This window comes from Gymnoscopelus microlampas (genome assembly GCF_963454915.1).
Source record: "Gymnoscopelus microlampas genome assembly, chromosome: 16".
Taxonomy (NCBI): Eukaryota; Metazoa; Chordata; class Actinopteri; order Myctophiformes; family Myctophidae; genus Gymnoscopelus; species Gymnoscopelus microlampas.
The window spans coordinates 33345120-33371872 of NC_139953.1; the positions used below are offsets into that span (position 1 = coordinate 33345120).

General features: G+C 42.1%; 2 protein-coding genes across 2 annotated transcripts in view; both read right to left on the bottom strand.

Annotated features, from left to right (window-relative positions):
* The window catches only part of cdk19 (cyclin dependent kinase 19), a 63120-nt gene that overhangs the window by 27077 nt on the left and 9290 nt on the right, over positions 1 to 26753 (bottom strand). The window contains exons 3-4 of the mRNA XM_084082788.1: positions 7430 to 7540; positions 2558 to 2698 (exon numbers count right to left, since the gene is read on the bottom strand). Of these exons, the coding sequence (XP_083938914.1) occupies positions 2558 to 2698; positions 7430 to 7540 (252 nt within the window). The remainder of the gene's footprint in view (positions 1 to 2557; positions 2699 to 7429; positions 7541 to 26753) is intronic.
* LOC311063522 (deoxyribonuclease TATDN1-like) lies at positions 3320 to 4319 on the bottom strand. Its single transcript, XM_084083002.1, has one exon. The coding sequence runs from the start codon at positions 4302 to 4304 to the stop codon at positions 3414 to 3416; it is 891 nt and encodes a 296-aa protein (XP_083939128.1). The 5' UTR covers positions 4305 to 4319; the 3' UTR covers positions 3320 to 3413.

The window sequence follows — 26753 nt, forward strand, 5'->3', positions numbered from 1 at the left end:
GTGAGAGGAGGAGGAAGACAGAGGGGAGAGAGAGAGAGAGTGAGACAGGCTAATAGAGAGACAGATAGACAGCCCGATCTATAGATTCATCAGGCTTCGTTCAGACTGCAGATCTTTAGGACTGACTGTCCACCTTGTTATTTGTAAGTGATCAGACCGGATTTGTGGATTCAGACATCGTCGACCTATCTGTATTGGTTGCTGTGGTAACGACTAAATGACATAGGTGTGAGTAATGATTGTCGCTCGCCCGAAAATAGCTGCCAGATCTACAAGCTCACAGTGCATTGTGATGCATTGCGTTGTGAGCTTGTAGAACGACTATTTTTGGTGAGTAACACCATTGTATGATGAATCAGTGTCCAGACTGAGACATACTCTTAACCCACTAAAACCGGGAAAGAATGTGTCATTTTAAGATTTGAGCTGAAAAGCATTATCTTATACTTTGGCTTTTCAAAAATAGCAGACAGACAAGATCATAGCGCGTCACTTCGTGCTGCGTTACGAGCTAGTAGATCTGCTATTTTTGAAAAATCTTGAACATTTGTGCAAATCTTTGATTATATACATTCTTTTAAAGCGAACATTTGTAACTCAAATCTTTGCTTCTGGGGGTCCCTGGAACAAAAGAGATGGGGGTCGGCGGCCAAAAAATATAATTTTGGGGGGTCCTTGACATGAAAAGGTTTGAGCACCTAAACATACCTTTTTCAGAGAACTGATTTAGAAGACATTTGTAGAATCGGCCTCAGGTCTTGATGGGTTAAAAATCAGATTTGAATCATATTTCAATTCAAACCACCTAAGAATGTGGATCAAATCTGTTTTGCAGAAATCAGTTTCCATATTTTTTTAATTTTATTTTTGCTATTCAGAGATAAAAATCTGATTCCAATCTGGACATAACACAAATCGGATTTGGACTGCCAGTCTGATAATAGCCATAGGCACGGACAGGCAGACAGAGAGCAGATCAGTACGCAGGAAATGGATCCCATCTTGTGATCAAAGTAGCATCTGTTGATGCAACGCATAATAGAGTGTACAGTATACAGGAGAATTAACAGCCAACAGCTGTTACACAGGAAATAAATAGAAATTGGATTCTATAGACTTCATTCTTTTGCGGATATTATGTGGGAAATACCCCAGCCTCCATCCGCAATCACTGCAATTGCTCAGCCGTCCTTTGCGGTACGTCACCGTAGCAATCAAAGTGTGAAGATTGACGTTGACGATAATTACAGTTATATGTGGATCTTGGGTGGATTTGCATGTGTTTTAGCTATTGAGCCCTTTAAACTTGTGACCTTTTTAGCATTTTATTATTGTGTTTGTAGCTAAACACTGTTATGCAAACCAAACTTCCCATAGGGGACAATCAAGTTTGGAACTTTAATTGTTTTAAAGTCATAATCTCTTGGGTTTAGGTTATTTATACCGAGTTAATTTGCAAGTATGGGAACAAATGATCCATTCTAGGAAGTCAAAGAGTTGGCAGTGGCAGTCAGAATCGCAGATAAGATAGAGGGAACCTCCTGTATAGATGGGGCAGTGGGGAGTACGTACAGAACGATTAGGGGACAGGGAGAGCGAGGTCAAGAGAGAGCAGTCGAGCAAAAGTTGTTAGAGATAAAGAAAAGGGTCTTTGTGATACGGCTTCTGTTGGGAGTCGGGGCGGCCTGACCTTCTACAACACGAAGCCCAGCAAGTGGCAAGTGTAAAGCCCGATTTATACTTAGTTGCGCACCGGCGCTGCGCACCCGAAAATCTACAAGCTGTAGTGTGTTGCAGCATGACGCGTTGAGAGCTTCTAGATTCGGCTATTTTCGGTGTGCAATGACCCGATGAGCAAACAAGTATAAATCAGGCTAAAGGAATACCCCTCCCAACTCCCAAATCACTGTGGGAAAACTGCGGAGGAGACGATCTCACAGGACAGTTGCAGTATGCTGCGGTGGGATCGGCAAGGACAAAAAGGACAAGACAAAATATAGATAACATTCATCGTGCCAAGACTCCCCGTTCCTCAGTCAAGGCCTCGAGATAATAAACCCCACGCAGACATGCGTCACGCAACACCTGCACCAGAATGACACGGCCGGCGCAGCAGCCCTAAAATGTACAGCACCGGCCCTTCCCAGAATGGCTTGCCGTTTACCTGGGCGGTCGATAAAAAGTTTCACATCCACACCGTCGATACTGAACACTGAAGAGGGATGCATGATCCCCCGGGTAGGTACACACAGCGAAAAACAACCTTGCAGGTAAAAATGCACCGAAAGTAGTACACGCAAGCATTAGTGCCACCGTCATTATCTACGTGTTCTATTTTGCACATAACTTATTTCACGGCATTCGGCGTAAATGTCACATTACAGTAGCCCTGGACTACTGTAATAATAGAGACTCCCCGTGTTGAGCTGCAACCACAGTCGCATAGTAGTACGTATTCTATTTTAAACCGCTCTAATACAAACAGCACTGTAGCGGGCGAACGTGTGGTCCGTGAAGGGAAACTAGAGCAGTGGGGAGAGCTGTAATGGCTGCTCACCAGGTCCCTGTGGAGCACCCAGTTGGCATGGAGGTAATGGATCCCGTCCAGAATCTGATACAGCAGAGACTTGACCATCCCCCTGGGCAGCTGCATGGGTTTCTTGTTGGCCTTTGAGGCACGGTGGAACTTGATGATGTGCTGCGGGGAGAGAGAAGAAAGACAGTGAAGGCGTGCGTGCCACATTGGTTATGCCCTGGAACGAAGCATATCGTTGCTGTCGGGCAGAAACCTCCATATTTCAATATTCTTTATGTTTTTTTCATCCATTCCCTACAGTACTTTGTCACGAGAGTGTCTCACACAAGTATAAACTAGCATACTAGCTTATATTATAGATCTGCTATTTTCGCTATTTTTGGAAGTGAAAGTGGTACATTCCTGTGTGTGGGTTTTATAAATATGTAACCAATGAAAAGTATTAATAAAAGCTTGTGACTAAATAATGACTACATTGGATCCATTGGAAAGAAGGTTATTTTTTTTCCATTTGCTGAAAAGTAATGGTTTTAGAATTTTGGGGGGCTGTGTTGGTGATGATTATTTTATTGTAATTTATTTTTTTCTTCTTTTCTTCTCCTCTCAGGTTGGATTCTTATTAGTAAAAACCAAAAAAAAAACATTACTCCTCCAAACAAGGTTAGAAGTGAGAGCTAATCCCTATACCAATAATTCACACATTGTTTGTTGAGCTTTGAGAGCTGACATAATTAATATGGCACTAACTTTAACCATCCTTTTTATGAGCACTGAAATTCTTCTTTTAGTTTAGCAGTTCAAGTGGTACAGTATACTGAATCTGTGTATGACAGACTCCATGGCAGCTGATCTTAAGGAGTTTTCAATCATTTCATCATCAGTTTGAGCTAAAGAAGACTTTGATAGTGTTGTTGTAGAGTGTGCTGGCCATCTCCGTCAGATCCTCATTCCTGGCTGCTGCCATCACCTCGAGAACTTGTATTATATGACAAGGTTCATTCCTGTCTTTAATACAGTGCCCTGCCTCCCACCTCTTCTTGGTGGAAAATGTAGTTTTCACATGTTTAGAACCTGCATGAGTATTCTTCACACCACACCATGGGGCATCTGTTTCAATCATTAGTCTCTCGGTAGGAATGGTCTTCATAGCTTCAATGTTGGCCTCTGTTTTCAAGGAGCATCCATTTATGCCAATATAGAGGTCCAGGTCTATGAGAGCAGCAGCATCCTCTGCACTCCCATCAAATGAGTGAACCACTCCTCCAACACATCTGTGCCGGTTTCTCTTCATGATGTCAATGAACTCCTGATGGGAGTTTCTGCAGTGAAGGAACATGGGTAGTCTGGTCTCTTCAGCCAGGTCAAACTGCTTCTCAAAGTACTTAAGTTGGGTTTCTTTTTCACAGAATTCCAACCTGTCAAAATCCAGTCCACATTCTCCTATGGCCACCACCTTTCCTTTGTGTGCTGTTGCCAGATCTCTCAGTTCCGTTAAGTGCTGTTCCGGTCCGAGTAGAAACTCATTGCAGCGCGTAGGATGGCAACCCACTGTACTGTAAAACTGATCTCTGGTCTCGGCCAACTTCAGGGCGGCTTTGCTGTCCTCCAGGCTTCCTCCCGTGATTATAAACCTTTGGACATTGACATCGACGGCCCTTTCAATGATTTGATCAAAATCATCCTCATGTCTCTGCTTTCCTCTGTAACACCCTCTGAACGTAGGATCAGTTAGATTCACGCCAATATCAATGAACTTGTGGTGAGCCATGTTTGATTGAGCAAATCTTCTAAAAAGAACCACACATGTAGCAGCTTTCACCAATCGCTGAATTTATTATAGTATATGCGCACTGCAGAAACATCTTCCTGTCTAATCAACTTGCATGATTCGAAAATAAATTACACGTACACAAATTTTTATTTTTATATAGTCTGTTTAAACTACACTTTGTAGGTGTAAAATGCAATTTACCCAAACGTCCATGCACTTCCTGTTTTATCATAATTTTTAAATTCTTTGTCATTGAGATATCCTATCCCATCCTATATTAAAATTGGCTTAGGACCTCTGACGTCACATGCATGTCACCATGACTCAGCCATAACCATTCCCAATGCAGCTACGCCCAAATATGGAGTGTGTTGTCTAATCTAAATGTATCGTCAAACAAAATCAGGCATGCCCATACTGGGCATACTGTACACTGATGCAATCAGTGATCTCCATATATGGGCATAAAAGGGACAAGGACTGACAGATCTCCATATACTGTATGGGCTTATAAGTCGGATCGGCGGTGCGACGTAGGTGTGAGGGCTGCATAGCGGCCTGAACCTCTAGTGGATTAAAATATAGTACTGTTTGTGGAAACAGGGGTTGTTAGGTCCTGAGAAAAGAAAGTGACAGAGAATGTCAATGCTGAAGTTTGGGTCAGTTTGAATTTGAAAGGTCTTGTTTTAACAGAATTATCTGTACTAGATGTTCGCATCTATAGTCCGTGCCGCTCTGCCGATCCAACCAATATGTCTGAGTCATAGTGTCAGGGGCTTTGTCAGAGTACCCGTTGTACCCGTATATTTATTTTTAAGGTCTGGAGGACAGTTACAATATCCACCTTAATATTTTAAGGACCATAGTCACCATACCGTACAGTCAGTGTTTATTTTTTCATAGCTTTGTCCATAATGTACATAAACATGGACCATTTCCCCGTCAATGGCTTTTATTTTCTCCAGTCCAAAGTAATTAAAACATAACCAAACTTATAACTGTATAATTGAGTAAGTGGTAGCTAAATCAATCATTACTCCAGGGACTATTTTCGGCTCAACTTTCCAAATTAATTTAAATTTGAATTCAATGTCAAATGCATTTAAACAATAATGTACCTTTGACCAAAAATAACCACACAATAACAATTAGCGTGTTGGATCTGAAGCAAATTACATGTCCCCGCAAGTCAATTTTCCGACTGTAGAACAATGAATGGAATCCATTGGCTTTGTTCCAAAGCAAATTAAGAAGCCTTTAATAAACAGGCTTAGCGCCAGCACATTTCAACTCATAGTATTCTTCAGGGCATAAAATAAAAAGTGACAGCTTTTGTGACTGCAGTTAAGAAAGTGTGTAGTGCATATAATTACTGTAGGTAGATTCTAACAAGGCATCAATATCATTAAGGTTAGCAAATCGATAATAAATAATCAATAGCATTGGATACAACATAAAATACTTCACTGAAGTTGGTTACTTGTAATGAAGAGAGAGATAACTTGGGAGCTGGGAGCACAACAAACATACAGTATTACAGATATGGAACATAGTCCAGTTCTTATAAACACTTATAAGCCACTTGAATCCCTATTTTGGAGGAAACGTTCGCCAAAAATAGCCAATCTACAAGCTCACAACTGAAGTGAGTTTGTAGATCGGCTATTTTCGGCTGAGAAATTTGGTGTAGAAAAAAAAGCGTACCAAGTACAGTTGTAACTCATGTCCATTTACTAAGTATAGAGGGTTTAAGTGGTTAATTCAAGCCTGGAGTCTGGGCCATTACAGATCCAAAATGTTTCTTTGTAACAGTTTCTTTAGTTTATCTCCTCAACATTTCTATGGCCTTTGAGTCTGGGTTAAATCCATGGTGATAATGCTTGGCCATGGGGCTAGTGTTCATTTCCTGTGCAAATGGCATATTTTTGTGTTCTGTCAGTGAATTTCAGCAATTCATTTTCAGTGTTCTTCTTGTTCTCCCCACATAAACATACAGTAGCCACATGGGCATCACAATGTAGGTGGTATTCTACATAATTTATAGTGCAGCTAACCACTTATTAAACCCTATAGACTTTGTTGAAAGCGTTGTTGTTTCCACTACACCAAAAATAGCTGATCTAAAAAGTCATATGTATGCCTATTTCATGTCATGCCCAGAATAGGGATGCTAGGGTTCATGTGGTTAATAAATAATTTTATAGTACAGGTTTTAGTACAAGTGCATGTCCTTGAAGTTGTAGGTTGTTGCATGGTGTCACAGTGACACCACGCACATCTACACTTGAAAAAGCCTGGGGTCTGTGATCAAGCCAAGTGCCCTTTTTGTCAGCGGGGATATAGCTATTGACCAACATGTCCCCTATAGAATACCTTTCCATGATTTTCCAATTATTGTTATGATTTGCTTTGTTTAATTTGCTCTAGTGTAGTACTGTGTCAACAAAAGCTAAACCACTGAGCTAACGCGGCTCCTATTTTTCTATGATTGATTGCCTGGCAGCTGACACCAGCCTTTATCTGTGAGCTGTCATTTGTTTGTTTATGCCCTGAGGACGTCTATGAATCAAAAAGTGTAGACGCTAAGCACATGTATTTATTAAAGGCCTTATAACTTTTGCAAAGCTGTGTGCCTTGGTATTTATTGGGTTATGACTTATTGATCACAGAAGTACACAAGTACACACAAGTACAACTTAAGTCTAACCTGTTTTTGATCTTTCAATTATGTCCATGGATCCAAATAGCATCTGCATTCGTGAAGTATTGACTACTCAGTCAATCTGTTGGTGTTTGCTCTCTCTATATTAAGCCACGATATGCTTTGGAAAATGGTTGGCCGTAATGTCAAGCATACTGTTAGATGTAGTTTATGAGCTAAACATGCCAGACCACCAGGATGGTCATTTAACCACTTAAACCCTACAGTATATGCTTCGTTTACTTGGTCTGCTCCTTTTTTTCCCTCAACACCAAATCTCTTCACCGACAATAGCCTATTTTAGGCTATTTTCAGCAAATGTTCGCCCTAAGAATAGGGACTCAAGGGTTCATATGGTAGGCATTTCAAGGGTTCAAGGTTGTACAGAAATAGGTCACACTGGGTGCACCCGGAGACTCACCCACAGGTCATGTTCAGCATAGTCGAAGAGGAGCCAGACTTTTCTATCGCTGTGGGACAGGAACACTTTCTGCAGGGCGATTACATTTGGGTGCTTCAGTTCTCGTAACAGCTAGAACACACAACAGGGAAATATTTGATTATTATTATTATATACATACAGTACAATGCAGCTCATTGTGTATTAAAGTGACCAGCATGTGGCCATAAATGAATGCTTTTAGTTTTTATGAATGACTGACTGACACCATATTGCATATAGAGTATTTAACACCATAAAATAGATTACGGAAAGAGGAACTTCTTATAAATAAACACTACAGTATGTATAGATGCCAACGTAAATAAAACAACTATATTGTTTCCTGGGCAAGTCACACTGAGTGTGAGATGCCGCTGATGAAGGCTGAATGCCGAAACGTGTACATTTCTCTGTACGCTGCCCATGCCAACGTAATAATAGTGCTAGACGGACATTTTCATGCGTGCTGGTATGTTCTATAAATGTAAAGGAACTCTCCTTGTAAAGGAGTTGTGCTTGCATTGCTCTTGTAAGTCACATTGAGGAACCAATCAAAGCAAAATGACAAGATCCGTGGTGGACAAAGTAAGTACTTGAGTCAAAATATAGATACTCCTGGTCAAATATGACTCCCCTAGAAGTTGTTCAGTCAAATTTGTATTTGAGTTTAAGTACTTGCTGCTTTAAAAAATATGTAAGTATTAAAAAGTACATGCTTTTAAAAATACATTAGTATTCAAAAGTACAAATATTATCAATATAATAGTCAAAATGATCTACAAGCTCACAACGTATCAAGATTTGACACGTTGTGATATTGTAGATCTGCTATTTTCACTATATTCGAATTAGGGCTGGTTGATTCATAATGTACTTTTCCCCTCCCTAGAGATTTAGTGGAGGCAGAGTCATAAGTATCTAAAAATACAAATACTCTAGTAATAAGTAAAGTACAGATACTAAAATATACACAAACAAAAATGTACTTAAGTGCAGTACTCAAGTAAATGTACTTAGTTACTGTCCACCACTGCAGTTCATCATCTCACTGTACCACCAACCCCACACACACCCATAATCATCCTGAAGTTACCCAGGATCCATTATGTAAGGTCTATGGCCGAGCTATTAAAGTGCTGCTTGCAGTGAAACGTAATGTAATGCAACTCTGCTAATGGGTCGACCGGCAGCAACACAGCTGGAAGTTGAGTGTCCGAGTCTCTGTCTCATAGAAACATAGTCATTCACATCTGGCCTACTTTGTGTATTTTGTTATTTTTTTATGACAGCATGTTACTGCTGCACTACACTGACCCTGAAAGTGACAGTAAAGTTAAAGGTGGTGTAAGCACATTTTCTGTATACTGAAGAGTTGGAGAGACGGAGAGACCCCTGTTACTTAACAAACACTCTATATCTATTACCATTGGAATATAGAACTATTTAACACTTATTTGAACAAAATATCACACCCTGTTTAAAACATTGTTCTTTATTGTTCTTTATTCAGAAGATGTGTGCCTTCAGTAATGGCTGTACAATGCCAGGTGAGGTAGCCTACTAATGGAGAACAGTTGCAGGCTAGATACAATATGGAAGGTTTCTGCACCGGCAAGCATTACACACACACATACCACCACTGTACCTCAACCAGAATGTTTCTCTCTGCACAGCCACATCTGTCTGCCGAAAATAGCCGCCCTACAAGCTCACAATGTGTCGCATTGCGACACGTTGTGAGCTTGTAGATCTGCTATATTTTTCTTTTGTAGATTTTTTTTGTAGATCTCATCTCAGCACTCAGCCAGTGGTCACTGGCCAGTATGTCATTTGCCGACCCATATGTGCCAGACAATCTATAATCAATTGTGCCCTTTAGGAGAGTGTGTGTGCATGTGCGTGTTCGTAGTATGTGTTTGTGTGTAGGGCAGTGGAGTGAGCACGAGACAGAGCTGAAACAGGTCCCAATCCGGTAAATTAATTATTTATCCTTACAGGCTAATGTGATTACGGTGTGTGACCTGACCTGGAATTCGTTGGAAAAACACTTATGGCCATTCTAGTGGTATTATGGTTTCAATGGTTGTTTTGGGTGTCCGGTGCTGGTTACAGTCTGTGGAAACACACCTACTCTGACTGGTTTAGGGTCATTTGGCTCCGTTAGCACCTTGACTCCTGTGCTGTCTCACTCTTAAGACCTTTGCACTAAGAGTGCAACAGTTAATAGGACGAATCAACTTAATTGATTATAACAAAATAATCGATAATATAATAAAATAATTAATAAATAATCTTTCCATATTTTGGGTGTTTCATAATAGGCAACAATTTTAAAATAATTTAGCTAGATCAGCTATTTTAAGTATTTGTATGACACACTGTTGTGTGACAAAGTATTAAAAATATATATATTTCGAAAATGTGCTTCTCGATTATTCGGTTAATTGTAAGATTATCGATAGAGTAATCATTAAGAAAATAAACGATAGTGGCAGCCCTACTTTACACACCGGGAGCATGACGAGTAAACAATATGAAAATGTATCTATTTATATAGTTTATGCAGGTGATGCCTCGTTCATACAGGTTGATGCCTTTATTCACGGTGCGACTAACTCTGAAAGTAGCTCAAAATAAATATATTTCTTTAGCACTGAATAATATTCACGTTCAGTCAGATATTTTGGTCAAGATAAACCATTTATTGCAATGATATTGCATTCAATTTGGCAGTGTGACTCTGCTCCTGTGAAACTACAGATCATCTGCGCAAGGATGACACAGAATCTGAGATCACGAACACCCTGAAGCAGCGCCTAAGATACAGAGTTATAACAAGGACATAATATTGAACCCTTCAAGGGCAGAACTTAAGATCCACAGATATAACATCAAACAATCTACAGAAATCAATACACTTAGCTTACTGACATAGTGAAGAACTAAATGCCACAAGGCGGAGGCTGGGGAGGTTGAGAGAGATTGCTGTAACCTGTGCTGAGCGTGTAGTATGAAGAGTGAGTGGCGTTCTGCTTGAAAGACAGTAGATTAGGATTGAGGGCGTACGAAAAAATTAAATACAAAGGGGATTGGACCACCTGGGCTCCTTTCCCAAATCTTCAAATAATTAAGTTTGGATTCTACTAAATTGAATCGATCAGAACTGAAAACTGTCCCGTAGGCTCTGCTTCTTTACAAAATCTGTGGGACTTTTTCCACTCACAAGTCTTTCCATTGCTCATGTACACATTACAATAATACAATAGACCACCGAAGTCATTCCCACTATACCCCTGGGTCACAGCGTTATTTTTTGTATTGGAATCCCCATAGGCAAATCTTAGATCATTTAAGAACTTTTATTTGTCAGGTATGTGACTCTGTGCCGTTTATGATATTGAGTTACATTTGATAAGGTTTTTGAAAAAAAAAATGTCTTACTCTTTGGATGAATTAGTACTTTTCAGTCAGTCGATGCTTCATATCCATATGAGTAAAAACAAGAAATGACAAAGTCATAATATACCAGCTTGCGGCAGAGTACAGAGTATGGGAAAGGGGAAAGTATCCCCATTGGCTTAAAGGACAGCCAATGACGCAAATCTGTCGCAAATCTGTCGAATGCAAATCTGTAATGTGTTGAAAGTAGGTCTGTCTCTTCTTAGACCAGTTTTGCAAGCTGGTAAAAATGGGTGATTAGTTTATTTCTGGAACACAGATCTTATATGACTTTGCCTATGGGATTCCAATACAAAAAATTACGCCATGACCCAGGGGGATAGCGCCCTCTAGCAGCAGTGATGTCAGACTTCGGTGCTCTATATCCCCAAATCACAATTGGAGCACCTCTAGTCAAAAGCACTTTGGTAATCATGGTCTAAGACTCTCCAAAATCGGGATGGTATCTGGAACAAAACTCTGGCATCGGTCAGGATCAGGCGGCAAGGAATCTCCGCTGGAATTGAAGCTCACTCCCGGGTTCTCTTTCAGCCTGCTGTTCCTATTAATGGCCCAGCCGATGTCGCTATTTCACCTTCTACCGGTCGCAATGCATTATAATCTCAATAGGTTGTCAATGAGGTTTTGGGTGAACTTTACACTTGATTTTATGACCTTAGTAAACCTTTTTTCGCTGGTTTAAAGTCTTTTTTAAGTCATCATGATATGCGTTTAGTAAATTATGGTCCCATTAATTTAAAAAGTAATGATGAAGTAGGGTATGTTTCTAGGGTTTCTACTGGTTCTACCGAGTGAAGACCCGGCCTAGGTGCGGTTGCAGCCAATAGCAGTCGTTTCTGGTAGCATTTCGGACCGTATATAGAAAGATGGCGGATTTTAAAACGCTTCTAAACGTGTCTGTATAAACCAATGGCGTCACTTTGACCATTCTTTTTTACAGTCTATGGTCAGGACCAAATCTGATTATGTTTTGTGACCTACTCTGTCTCAGTCAGAATGATATAAGTCACACTGAAGTGAAACGTGTAACAGTAGAGGTGAAGACGAGACACCGTAGCCTTGAATCTGGGGCAGTGGCGCAGAAGGACAGGCTGTAATTTCAGACCATCATCGACATGGACGCTGAGTGACGTGGAAGGTCTCCTTGTTCATGCCATGGACACGTCTTCCACTTCCTCACACACGCCAAAACGTGTGGAGTCACTAACACATACATGCACGCGCATGCGCACACGCGCACACGCACGCACGCACGCACGCACGCACGCACGCACGCACGCACGCACGCACGCACGCACGCACGCACGCACGCACGCACGCACGCACACACACACACACACACACACACACACACACACACACACACACACACACACACACACACACACACACACACACACACACACACACACACACACACACACAGAGTAACACGCCAATGCCTTAACTTCAGCACCACTCTTGTTGTCAGGAGTCAAGAAACGAACAAAAAAAAAACGTATGCAAAGAATTTAAATGAATAAATATATCAGGGTTAATGAAAGAGTGGATTTGGCTGTGTGCTGTCGCTGCTAGTTTTCTATTCAACCTGGTCATGTTAGTTAATGATGTCACTTGTTAACTTCATCTGCTGTCCCAGCCAGGTATAAATTATCCCAGGCGATTACATGGCCAGAATAAAAGCCAGGTGGTGGCAGAATCTCAGACCGCCATTGTGTAGTGTCTGAGAACCGGCTGAAGTTTAGTGTGGCTATCACTCTTTGTTAATGGAACTACTGAGTTCATGAAAGAAGGACATCTGACAATTTTGGCTTAACTCAGGGGGCTGAGGCTTTTGGACCCTGGCTTGGAAAAAAGGACTTGGAATCCACTACCTTGAGTAGTGCCAAACCAGATGCACCCCCTTCTCCAACTGCTCACCCAGGCGGACACATTGTCCTTCTCTGCAGAATAGTAGAGCTGTAACTAACTAACTATCAATTATTTTCTCAGTGATTATTCTAATAAAATGATCAAGAAGCACATTTTTGTGTTTTGCATGTTCTCCCCGTCTCCCCTACGGTAGGTACCCTCACAAAAACATGCAGTAATCCTAGTCACTACTGCCTCCCCCTGGTCAGCCGGGGCGCCTGATGGAGGGGAAAGGAACTGGTTGGAATAACGTGTTCCTTCCACGCGCTACGTCCTACTGGGGAAACTCCCCCCTGTCAGGTGATAAGAAGCGGCTTGCTAGCTCCTCATGCATTGAAGGAGGCATGAGCTCAGTTCTAGCTCTCCCTAGGCTGGCTATTGATTTTATACAGCAAAAATAGCCAATCTACAAGCTCACAATGGTTGCATCGCAACAGACCCCTGGGGGACCCCAGTGAACAAACTAAATAGGGTTTAAGTGGTTAAGCATATTTTGATGATTCAAAATCTTGAATTGAAACATGAACATTTGATATCGTCCTATGCCTACTCTGTTAGGTACCTGCCTGATACCTACCAGAGAAGCATGAGAGTCTCTCTGTCACAAACGTACAAACGCACGCACGCGCGCACGCACGCACGCACGCACGCACGCACGCACGAATGAATGCATGCACGCACAATTACCTCTCTAACTTCTTGTTCTTCAAGTACCAGGGGTTCCCAAACCTTTCCATGCCAAAGACCCCCAAATAGCATCTGTGTGCTATTTTCGCAAATTTCAATTTCAATTATGACATGCCCAAAATAAAGAGCTTAAATTGGCACAATCATTTTATGAATTGATTTTAATTTAAATGAATATACATACATACAGTACGTGTATATATACATTATATATAACGTATGTATTTATTTATTTTTTCATTTTTGTATACTTTTCTTCCCTCTCCTTTTTCCAACCCCCTGGTGCCCCCTGGCCTCCACTTTGAAAAGCACTGGTCCTGCTACGTACAAAGTGAGAGGAATAATACAGTGATTGTATGAAGCCTGTTTGATTTGGCCTTTGGTTGGGGGAAATGAGGAAGGCGGTTGCCGAGGTTAGTTTTTAATCACAACCTTAATCCGTGGGCTATAGTGAGGCATTGTGCAAATGAGCCCTGGGCTTAGGGGCAGACCTCCAGCTCTGTGGCACCATGCTTGACGCCGAGGCTCCCCCCCCCCACCCCCACCGGCCCAATGCGGGCTGTTCTCAATGGGCTGGTCACTCATATAACAACTAACTGAGTTTGACAGTGATTGTTGCCTCCAGAGTTAAGTGACGCCAGTGAGGGGGGATAAGATCAACAGTTTTTTAAGTAAAGCACTCGGGGCTTTAGACTGGTAAAGGTACTATATTCAAGATATACATTTAAAAAAAAAACTAGCCCAAAACACACTCTGCAAGATATCACGTTTAACAATGGGACCAATTGTTTTAAGTTTGCGAAATGCGTACTATAATTATCTCTTATTTGTAGTGTAATTTGGAAGCCAAGCACTCTGTATAGAATCTAAAGATGTTCTTTATGAAGCCCCCTTTGTCATAATAAGCCATCACATTACTGTAGTGGCCTAGCTGCTACATTTACTGTAGAAGAGCAGTTAGGTTGCATGTAAACATGTTTACATGACTCTTTGTTTAGGTCACTTGAAAGTGGGAGATCACCACAGGCAAACTTCACAGCCATGATCAGATACCCATAATCCTCCCTAAGCCATAGCATTCCGTCCCCCCCCGGGAGAAAATTTTCCACACACAGGACTTGTGACTCAGCTTTATGCACAGGTCATTCGGATGGCTTCTTAAGGCAGTTCCGTCAATCACACGGCCCTGAGCGCGGACGCTGATTGTCTCTTCCACTTTTTGGTTTCTGCAAAACGCCCACCCAGTGCTTGGGGCCAGACCGGTCTTCTGAAGACACATGATAATGAGAATTCATGCGACCGGGATGGTTTACCAGGCTAGAATTACACCTTGCTATGCTGTGGCCTTATGATATTTTCTTACCATGTGAATATCACAAAGTCAAGCTGCCATGGCACAGGCCTGGTATTTTATTGTTTTGGGTACAGCTTGGTACCCAAGTGGTTCCCAAGTGGCCCAAGTGGCTCCTCTCCTATCTAGGCTTTCTCCCTGCTTTCATTAGATAACTAGGCCTACTTGACCACCCACGTGCCTGTTTGATGTACTTCTCCCATGATATAAAATATATTAAACTTCTAGCATATGAAGGTGGCTCTACCGCAAACAGACTTAAGACTACTACAGACTGGCAATCGAATGAAGTCGGGAGATCAGTCGGTTGGAGGGTGTGAAATAAAGTTGATGAATTATGCACCTGAGAGCCGACACCGACAGACGGCTACTATGGTGCTAAAAATAGCCTAAATGTCTTGATGTCTTTTTCAACAAAAAACACATGAACACGTAGCCTACATGCTTAAATCATTTGAGAAATTATAAAGATAACTACTGCACTTCAGGGTGCTTGCATGGGCATGAAGGTTATCTGTATTTAGACTATTTTGATCCAAACCACACACTTGAGTTTGATTCATCCATTGCACAGGAAATCAAGAACGTATTTGTCCGACATTACAGGTACCTCTCAGTGTGGCTGCGGAGTTCTTCCATGGGCTACCTCTGTGATGTGGGCGATTTGAAGAATTAATCCAGCTTTGAGGTGAGAACAAGGAGAATGCAGAGTAGGCCTAATCATGATTCTTTGGCTGAAGATCCAATACTACATGTCATGTTATGGCTTACACTTTAAGGGGAGCTGGTCAGTCAATAGTGTGCTTCCGACCTGCTCCGCTGGAGTGACAGCATAATTGATTTGACCTACATTTGAGCAGTGCACTGGCATGATGTAATTCATTATTTGGGAGCACCTGTGTAAGATTCCAATAGCACTACTCTGTATTGCATTTTAGAAAGGGTCCCCTCTACCCCTCCTAGGAGCCAACCAGAGAGCTCTACCTCCTCTCCGCCAGCCCGACGGTCGGGTCGGTCGGAGCCGCATAGGTGATTGACGTAGCTCTAAGCTCTTCTTCTTTTTAAGTTTGTTCCTGAAGGTCAGCACCTCACCACAACCTTTGGTGTGCGTACCAGGAGTATAACAGATAAACTGTATTTGCTGTACCTTGAGGCTGTTTACTTTGCTAAAATGCGTGTAAACATTGGCATAGTTACTGTAAACAATAGACCTAGTATAGGTCTATATTATAGGTCACTATCACTATCTAGTAATAGTGTGTATTGTTATTATTTCTTTTGTCCTGCATAATGCAAGCTTTGTTGAGGCCGTACACTGTATTTTGTTCATTATTTATGGTGTTTTTTTGTGTGTGATGTCTTTCCCCTGCTGTATCTACAGTACCTTTCTTGCCCTGTAACTGTATCTTTACTGATGTGCTGCTTCTGGTGACTAAATGTCCCTCCCGGGATAAAAAAAAAAAGGTCTTATCTTATAGACCTATGTTTAAATTTGTGATGAAGTTGTTCCAAATAGCATATTTCATCTGTAAATTAAACTCTTTAAGAATGTACATAAATATCTAACCCTAATTTACACAATAATGTTCAAAACGTGGGCCTTTAACCCACGTGAGACAAGAGGGGCGCACAATGGAATTCTCTTAAGCTCACTTTGGGGCAACAGTGGCCCTTTGACATTCTCTCCTGCTACCATGCTCCTGCTTAATGACTGATAAAAGGGACCTAATAGACATTTCTATAGTACTTTTTATTAGGGTGCAACAGTTAATCAAACTAATGGATTTAATTCTATTAAAGATATGATCGATAGGCCTGGACCGCTGGCGTAGCGGTCCGGGCACCAAGGTTACAATGTAGCCTGACAGCGTGTAACGGGTTCGAGTCCCGATCCCGACGGCCTTTGCTGCGTGTCACTCCCCATCTCTCTCCCCATTTCCTGTCAGCCTACTGTCCAATCAATAACAAAGGCTTAAAAAGCCCCAAAAATAAATCTTCAAAAGAAATAAAATAATAATCTATAATCAAAATACCAAAAATAACTGATAGTTTCAGTATTTTTGTGCAACGCTGTTATATGACAAAGGGCTTAAGTAGAATAATTGATTTAGTTGATTATACAAAACTGTTTTTTTTATTGATTCACTGATATATGATTATTTTTTTCAAATTATCAAAAAAAATGATAATAATCGATTATTAGATGAATCAATGGAATTATCGCTAAGAAATCAATCGATAGTTGTTTTACAGCCCTCTTTTTCTATTATAAATCAACCTTCAAGCCTAGTTTAGGCTGGTTTTGCAACTAGTTCTGTTATGAATATCACCCCACCCCCAAGAAAATAAATATATAATGTATTAACATGTGCAAATCTGCGGCATAGCACTTGAGGTTAAAGTGAGCACAAAAATACTGACAACAGCGGGAATGTAGGCTGTTTGTCCCCGTTTTGAGGAAAATGGGTCATGTTTTTTAGTTTTTTTTAAAGAGGGAAAGCACTGCATTTGGATAGGTTCCAGATATTCACAGCTAAGCCTGGCTCTGGCCAGAAACCTGCCAGTCCACCTTCTAAAGAGGCCACTCAAGATCCAAATCTCCCTTTCAGGTCACTGAGCATCACACAGCGTTTGTGGGACAAGTTCCTTGGAATGTAACCTTAAAGGAGCACACCAGTGTCAATAAACGAGATTTTACAATCACAGGTTCAGCCATATATCATAAATAAACATAGACCATTTGCCAGTGAATGGTTTCGCACACGTTAAAATGTTCTAGAAACTCGTTAAATAGTTACCAAACTTGGTCATCCGGGTGGCACAGGGGGTAAAGTTCCTGCCCACGACGTGTAGACTGCCGGGGTTTGAATCCTTCATAGTGCCTCGGGCTTGGCCGGGCGCTCCCATGAACACAACGACACGTGCCAGAGGTCGCTATAGGGGAGGGCAAACTACAGGTTGGTTGGAGTGTCTGTTCAGCAGAGCGTGAAACTGGAAGAGATAGCGTGTTCCTCTGCATGCATTACGTCCTCGTGGTGAAACTCCTCACTCTCACGTGAAGAGAAGTGGCTGGCCTCTTCATGTGTATCAGAGTGAGACACGTCTACATTGTCTTCACCCTTCCCAAGTAGGGAATCCTTTAGGATTTTTACAATTTACGGGTCCATTTGGTTCCATTTGTATCCTCTCAGAGTTATGGTGGTCCTTGAAATTAAAACGTTTGAGAACCACATAGTCCACATACCAGGTCTGACAGTGTGATCAAACCGGTTCCTCAATGTGGCATCCGGTTCCTTCGGTTCCTCCGGTTCCAGATTCCAACCGTATTCCCAAGACCAATAGGTGATAGCATTGGCACATAGGGGGTTACGGCTTAAGAAAAAATAAAACAGAAAAGGAAAAAATACCGCTCTGGAATGAATGTAATCTGATGGCTTCCTTGAAAATCAAACACACCATGGTAAGTATTGGAAAATGGTCGGCAGTAAACGACTACCACGAGTTGCAGTCAATGGGCAAAAAAAAATAATCCAGACCACCAGCATTGTCCTTTAACCCCAGGCTTAAAAGAGAGGAGATCTCTTGATGAAAAACCATGCAGGCAAAAGTCTTTGGGAAAGTTGTATGGGGGTGTTAATTAACAATTCAGTGCACGTATCTGAAAACTGGGAATGGACTCCAGCTTTGGGTATAGGCCAGCAAATATCCTATTTGGGCTAATATATACCTATAGGGGTCTGGGATGAAAAGGATTTTGTATCTCACGCTGACCAACATACCGTACTACAGACTGACTTACAGAAAGGCTCTATGGGAGCCACAAAACCTAAAAGAAAACAGCATGGAGCTTCTGCTACTGCCGGCTGACTAATGAGAGTTTGGAGGGTTTCTGAGGCAGAGACCACAGATTCACCACAGGATTCATTTTCAAATGCAATGATCAGCGTCAGTGCTAGTATTCGGTGTTGAACAGAGCTACACCTGTACTTGTAGTGGTAACAGGTTGCAGAATGGCCTCTGGGTTGGAGTGACTGAAAGGTCACAGGTTCATTTCCAACACCCAAAGGTGTGCATCAGAAATCATGTGTCCTGTTCTTGGAGCAAGATCCTGAACATCCTCGCTGCTCCCACTGTGGGTCATTCTGCATAACAGCACCAGATCAAACGTATGGGTGAAATATGTGTGCATTTATTCTGTATATAAAAAAAACGCTTCTTGATTTTTCGATTAATCGGAACAGTAATCAATATTCTAATCTCTAAGAAAAGAATCGACAGTTGCTGCCCTAGCAACAACAACTGAGCAGAGGGTTGATCAATGCACAGCCCTCTGCCATGTTTGTGGGCTGCGACCTGCAAGTAGTTAGAGAGAAACACTACAGCTCTGTCTGTGAGGAGATGCATGCCAAGCTCTTTTTTTTCTCCTCTGCCTCCCCTCCCCAACACTGAGTGAACAAAAGCTACAGCAATTGGCTAAGCAAGCAATCTGCACAGCGGCGACCATTTGCTGTTGTTCAGTGTCCAATAGTGCTGACGAGGCTAGAAGCCGTGTGTCTTTGGTATAGACCCTTTGCTTGGCTTGCAGCCGCTCCAAGGAGGATTAGTTCAGCGCAGGATCCAGCGGGGTGGATATGCGCCCGTGCGTCAGAGCAGAACCAGAATGCCACTGAGGGTAAAAAAGAAACGACAACCTGAGGGCTGTAATGGATTATAGTAATGTACATAAAATTCACTGCATCGTTGCTGCAGGTGTAACAAACATCAACAATCGCCGTGTCTAGTGGCAGAGTGAATGCATCTGTTTGACTTTCTAAGCCGGTGTTAAGCTCTCTCTCTGTCTGTCTTTGTCACACACGCGCACGCACACACACACACACACACACACACACACACACACACACACACACACACACACACACACACACACACACACACACACACACACACACACACACACACACACACACACACACACACACACACACACACACACACACACACACACACACACACACACACACACACACACACACACACAAACCTCTGCCATGCCATATAACTGACAGCAAGAGCACATTAGTAATCATTTCATCCCTAGCAACCACGTGGGAGAGCGGCTGGGGCCAACACCCTCTGCAAACACAACCAGAATATGGTCATGTTTGCTCAGTGATCAAAGTGCTGAAGAAGAATAGCTGACGTGGGCCAGAAAACACAGAACTCAGAGCTGTCTCTTGGAGGCAGAGGGTGAAAGCCGCAACAGATGGAGTAATTGGCTGACCACGGGATCCATATTAAAATGATCCATAAAATGAGTCGTATCATTGGCTGTTCTTGGTGCAGAACAGCGCTGGCCCAGCCATACAGTATGTAGCCTTGTGAAAGACTGCCTGGACTGCCTCCAAATGCAATGTTAACATCGAACAAAATATCTATGCAATGTAGTGCTAATCTCCCTGAAGAACAGGGAGATTAGCACAACTGCACAACTGCATGCAAATGTATTTTGTACAACATTAAGCAAACACAGTGAGGGGATAAAGAGAAACTGTTATTCCATGCTTAAGTACATAATTCATTCACAACTTGTAGTTTTATTCTACTTTTTTGGTAGAGTGTTGGTTAAAGTAGGATCAGTTTTGGCCACATTATTAGTGTCAATTCTTTTTCAAGTTGGACACAATTGCTGCAGCTACGGCTGCACAGGCTGACTGGTCAACATGGAACAAAGCTAAGGAAGCCTAAATAACATCCTGTGGACTTTATTTATGAAAACACATGATCCTATGAATAACTATTCGGTACTATGGGAGCAAAAAAAGAGTAAATCGGCTAATTGTGTTTCTTTCTTTAGGTCAGTTACTTTCCTGCACAAAAGCCATTGTTTGCTGTGAACCATCGGGGGAAAACAAGACTCCTTTCAGGGGAATACTGGAATACAAAAACAATGCCGAAGGTCGAATACAAGCTCAATGGACGGACCTGTCCCTGGATCACACCTGTTCGGTTTGCAAATACATACAGTAGCAGCAGGGTACTGCCGACCCATGAAAACAGACTTTCACCATAAAGGTATTTTCACACGGGGAGCAACACACAACGCCTGCCTTCTCACTTGGATCCGCGAGGTCGCACTATACTGACGCATAACACGACGCATAGAAAAAAGCTCAACACATTTCATCCCTTGTCGTGGGCGGGCGTGTGTGCATAAAACGAGCACGACCGTTGAGTTCGACCAGGCCTTTTGAGTCCCATAACGATCAATGGTGATAACTAGAGATGAACGGTACACATATAACTATTTATGTACAGGAGGCCTACATTACTCATGATTATTTCAATGATATCTCAGTCACATTCTTCTCTGCCCGTTATGCAATACCAATCCAATACACATTTGTCAGTGTACCAGTTGTGCCTGTTGTCAGAGTTTACAGGTGTGAACAAGTGCGTTTGTAGATACTAAGATAACACCTTTGGTAATGGCAATGTTTAGGGAGAATGATAAGATCACTGCTGTTAGGGAGAATCACATGTGGTAATGTTTATCTCTGCAATTATAAGGTGTGCATAATAATCCATGTATGTTATTGGGCAATGTTTATGTCCTCATATTTGTCAAAAAAAAAAAAAACATCATATCTTTGTGACAAAAATGTTAACTTACGTACATTCAGTCTGGTGCAGACAATGATTTTGCTGACCAAACAATTGTTTTCCTTCATAAGAAAGAGAAAAACATGATGTCTACATCGCTGCACCTCAGAGCCTAAGACATATGGAGCAATTAACCAATTAATACCACTGGGCCACGAACAAAAGTCCTGCTGTCCCCCAGTATGTTGATTTGTAATCTTCATTCATTCATAACAAGCCCCTTGCTGTCGAACTTGGCCTACGCAGGCCAAGGTCAGTCAACCACCCACAACCTGGATGGATAGCAGAGGATTTACTCTTGCAATAAGCATTAGCCTATCTAAAGATAGTGCGTCGTGTCACTGAGGTTTAAAGTAGTACGCTTCAGCACGAGACCTCAGAGGGACCATTATTACGCAACGCCTAATTTTAGATAACGTTCTGTCTGCCTAGCAAAACTGGAGGCCACAGAATCATCTAAATAAGGTCCATAAAAAAAGCATATTTCTTGCATACATACTTCTCTCTCATGTTTGTTGTTTGTATTGTCAAATGCCAAAAAAATGTGCATCCAAAATCTGCAGAACTGGTTGTGATCCTTGCTCAATGGAATCACAGACAGGTGGACTTTTTGGGTTATGTAATGTTACATAACAGGTCAAGGGTAGGCTAACATATTGTCATATTTGACACACACACACACACACACACACACACACACACACACACACACACACACACACACACACACACACACAGGCGCACGCACGCGCACAAACACACATGTAATATATTGGCCGCAGCAGTATTGGTAAAGTAAACAATGCAATATTAAATAAACACACACCACATGTGAGTATGCGGGTGTGTGGTTGTTGGCTACGTCAGTGTGTGTGAGAGAGAGGGAGAGAGGGAGAGCAGGAGATAGTTGGTGTGTGTGTGTGTGTGTGTGTGCGTGCGTGCGTGCGTGCGTGTGTGCGTGCGTGCGTGCGTGCGTGCGTGCGTGCGTGCGTGCGTGCGTGCGTGCGTGCGTGCGAGTGTGTGTGATGTGGGTGTCGGTGTCAGTTACAAGTTCAAGAGTCTTGTGGCCTGTGGTGGCCGGGGTGACTGGGTTTCTTCATGACTCCGTGGGCCTTCTTCCTACACCTCTGGGTGTCGCCCAAAACATGGCTTTAAAATGGCAACATCGGAGATTTATCTAGTATCACTCAAGCTGAGTGTGTGCAGGCGTGGAGTGGCAATCAATACCTGCTATCACTGACATGCCTTTTGCATCACCACTAAACCTGACCTCACACACAGCAAAAGCCAATAAGCAGACCAGCTAACTTTTTATTGAAGGCTAAAGAGAGGGTTTAGAAGAGGTGCAAGCAGAGTAAAGCCTTTTTGTGTCTTCAAATTATCATTATAAAAGGAAAAGGCTCCTTTTGTTGACAACACCAACCAAGGGACATGCCAACTGCCTATGGTTACAGGACACACATTTTCAAACTAAGTGAAGTATACATTAGTTTGAACCCCTTAAACCTTATGTACTTTAATTTAGCAGGATCCCCCAGAGGTCTACACTTTTTCGTTCTACACCTAATCTGACAATCTTTCTCTATTACATAATGGGACATCACTCTTGCACTGACAGTACGTCTCTCACTGTTTGAACGAGGCTTAATAACCTGCTTTCCACAGCCTGGGGCCTGAGGCCTGAGGCCTGGGGCCTGGGCCTCTCCTCGGAACTTTGAAAGGCTACACAACCACTTCCCTGAACAGAGGGGCCCACCTCCAGCACGGGGGACACGCGAGGAGGGCTTCACGAGCACGGCTGCAATTACAGCCCTAATGTATTTGCTACTGCGATACCATTATCAATGTTGATTAGGACTTGGGAACAATGCCATTTTATCGCAACTTTTAATATCAGGGGGGCCACCTGGAAGGGAGAGGAGAATGAAGAAGAAAACAAGTTTGAATCCAACACCTGTCTTGTTAAGCATCTCTGCTCTCTCTCATGCCTCTCATGCCCTCAATGTCGTGTCTCTCCACAGGACACGACAAATGCCTACCCAAATTTGTTTTAACCCATTCAATCTGGGAACGTCTTCTGTGTCATTCTAGATTTTAGCTATAACCATTATTTTATACTTCGGCTATTTTTGAAAACTCTTGAACGTTTGTGCAAATCTTTGAATGCATATATTTTTTGAAACAACATTTTTACTCAAATCTTTGCTTCTGGGGGTCCCTGGAACAATATATTTTGATGGGGATCGGCAGCCAAAAACATTTTGGGGGTCCTTGACAAGAAAAGCTTTGATAATTTTTTAATAGCCAAAGAAATCTAAAATGACACAGATGCGTTCCCGGATTGAATGGGTTAATATGTTTTACATGTGTTCATTTTCCTCACAATTTAGTTGTTACACCAATCACCCCCTCATGTGGCCTCACCCCTATAGTCCCTGTTATTGCTGATTCCCTACTGTTTGGTCTGAAGGTGAGTGTAGACCGCAGATTCCCAACCGTGGGCCGTGAGGATATTGCAAGTGGGCCCCTATATATTTGCCAGTTTTAATGGGTTAAAATAAACATGCTCTGAAAAAGCACGGGCCCACCCATCTGACCAAAAGGTTGATTGGTCAGATTGGGTGGGCCGCGATCCTGAGAAGGTTGATGGGAACCTCTGATGTGTAGACGACCATGTGGGCACATGTCTCTGGGACACAGTGTGTGCTGCGTGATCACTCAGTGTATAATTAGACCCACTTCACTTCCCCTCACGTTGACACAGTGAGCAAACAAGAGCCCAAGAGTGTCTCTATTCCCCAGCGGTGGACAAAGCATATACTCAAGTAAATAAATACTCAAGTTTTCAAAAGTAGAAAATTACGAAGTACAAGTTCTTGTTTAATATCAATGCATTGCTGTATTGAAACTTTGAACATCTCCACAAAAGAATGCTCAATACATCAATGAATTGCTGGGGTGCGACACGTTGTGAGCTCGTAGAGCTATTTTCACTGTATTTGAAAGCTTAGCTTAAGTGGTTAATTCATAATATATTTTTGTAAGTTGGGATCCCAAGAGTCCCTTCCTAGAAATCCATTTCTAGGAAGGGACTGTCCCTTCCTAGAAATGTAGGGGAGTCACTACTCCACAGTACTTACAGTACTCAAATAAATACTGTCCACTACTGTCTGACCAGTGGTCCTTGATGTGTTTCCAGGTGGTCCCCAGCTAAACGATGGAGAGTTGGTAACCAAATGGACCCTTATAGATCTTTAACTCTTGAGAGTGTAAAATGAAACCAAATGGACCCTTACAGGTCTATTTGGTTTAATTTTACGCTCTCAAGAGTTAAATTATTGTTAAACATCTGCATTACTTAATTTACCAGAAGTCAACACATTAGAGAATGTAGAAGAAATAAAGAATTGTTATTTTGACAAAATCGTATCCAACGATAACAAGAGTTTTGGGTCTGAGAGTCTAAATCTCATCAAATGGTGGCCCATGGCTCAAATGCCGATTAAATAATGGCCCTAGATATGTAAAGGGTTGAAAACCACTGGTCTATTCAAATGCTCTGCCACAGAACAAGCTCAGAGCACACAAATTCACTTTACACAGTACGCACCCACCCATGTTTCTGTCTGACTGCCTCCGGAGAGATTGTCATGGTCTGGGGGACTGATATGATTATTCTGAGAAGAAGGTTACTAAAGCCATGAGAGACAGAGCGACGTCTTATCTAATTTCCACTTCGAGCGCTTGAGCTGAATTTCCAAATAGACCTACACAATAGTCACAACACAGTCATCATTATCTGCTGAAGGGGAAACACTGTATGATCTTCAGCAGCTTAAGAGATTACGTTCGTCAACTCGCTTATTCTAAACAATGAGAGATATTCTTTATGAGTTCCAGTGGTTCAAGTTCTATAAGAGCAGATTTGATTGGTTGATTTATTGATTGATTGATTGATTGATTGATTGATTGATTGATTGATTTTATTTGGTGATATCACCTAAAAAGAGCCCAATAGCACTTTCCCGACATACAGCCTTAGCATCACCGAGGACAAAAACACAATAAAGCCAGAGGGCTTATTTCCATCGTGGTCCTCTTCACAAAAAAAAACTACACTGAACAACATAACAAACAAAAACACAACAAAACATCAGACAGATATACATAAATATATTTGTTTAGAGTCATCGATGTCGAAGTCAACATTGGTGTGGACAAACACTCCAAAGTACAGCGAATGAATGATGGTGCAAACGGCTAGCAAATCGCTAGCCTCCCAAAGTCTATAATTACTGAGGGTTCACAAAACTACTATTTCACATGGGTGCACTTCTGGGTAAGGAACTCTCTCGTCATCCGTTGAAATCATGCAAACGGCTGTCAACAACAACAGCCTTCAGTCTCTTCTGTGAGTCACTGTCAGCCTTGGTGCTGCCAGGCAAAGGGGGGGGGGGGGGGGGGGGGGTGAGTGGGCCTGTAATACGACACCTATTGACATTCTGTCAGAGAGAGCATAATACTGTAGAGACACATAAAGAAAGACCCTACAAATCCCATTTCTCTGAGGTGGAGGTCAGTGATCAAGGACAAAGGAATAACACTGACATGCACAGCAAATGTACACTTTAACAGTTACATTTCATCAGTATCAGACACGCACACGCGCACACACACACACACACACACACACACACACACACTAGAGCAGTCACCTTTCACCGAAAGAACAAAACATTTGAGATATGAGAGAGAGAGAGAGAGAGAGAGAGAGAGAGAGAGAGAGAGAGAGAGAGAGAGAGAGAGAGAGAGAGAGAGAGAGAGAGAGAGAGAGAGAGAGAGAGAGAGGCTATCTACAGTAACTGTTATCCTGTTATCCTTGTATCATGTCAGTACAGTATATACAGTATGTGAGTACCGGGAGTATGTGAATATTATGTTCTGGGTCAAGTTCACTCAGACAAATTTCTGCACAGCTACTCTACTTTTTGAATCAAGTGAATCTAATTCAAATTCTTGGGAGGATTATTGTAAACGTCCTCCACATATCAAACTGTTTAATCCACTGGTGTACACAGCTTTATTGTACCTCCACACAGGAATAATGTAACACATATTAAATAATAAATGCACACAATGACAGTAAGGCTTGTCTGGAGAAAATAGGACAAATGACAAATAACATACTGTATGTCACAGTCAGTGGCTCCCTATGTGTGGCATAAAAGAATAGAT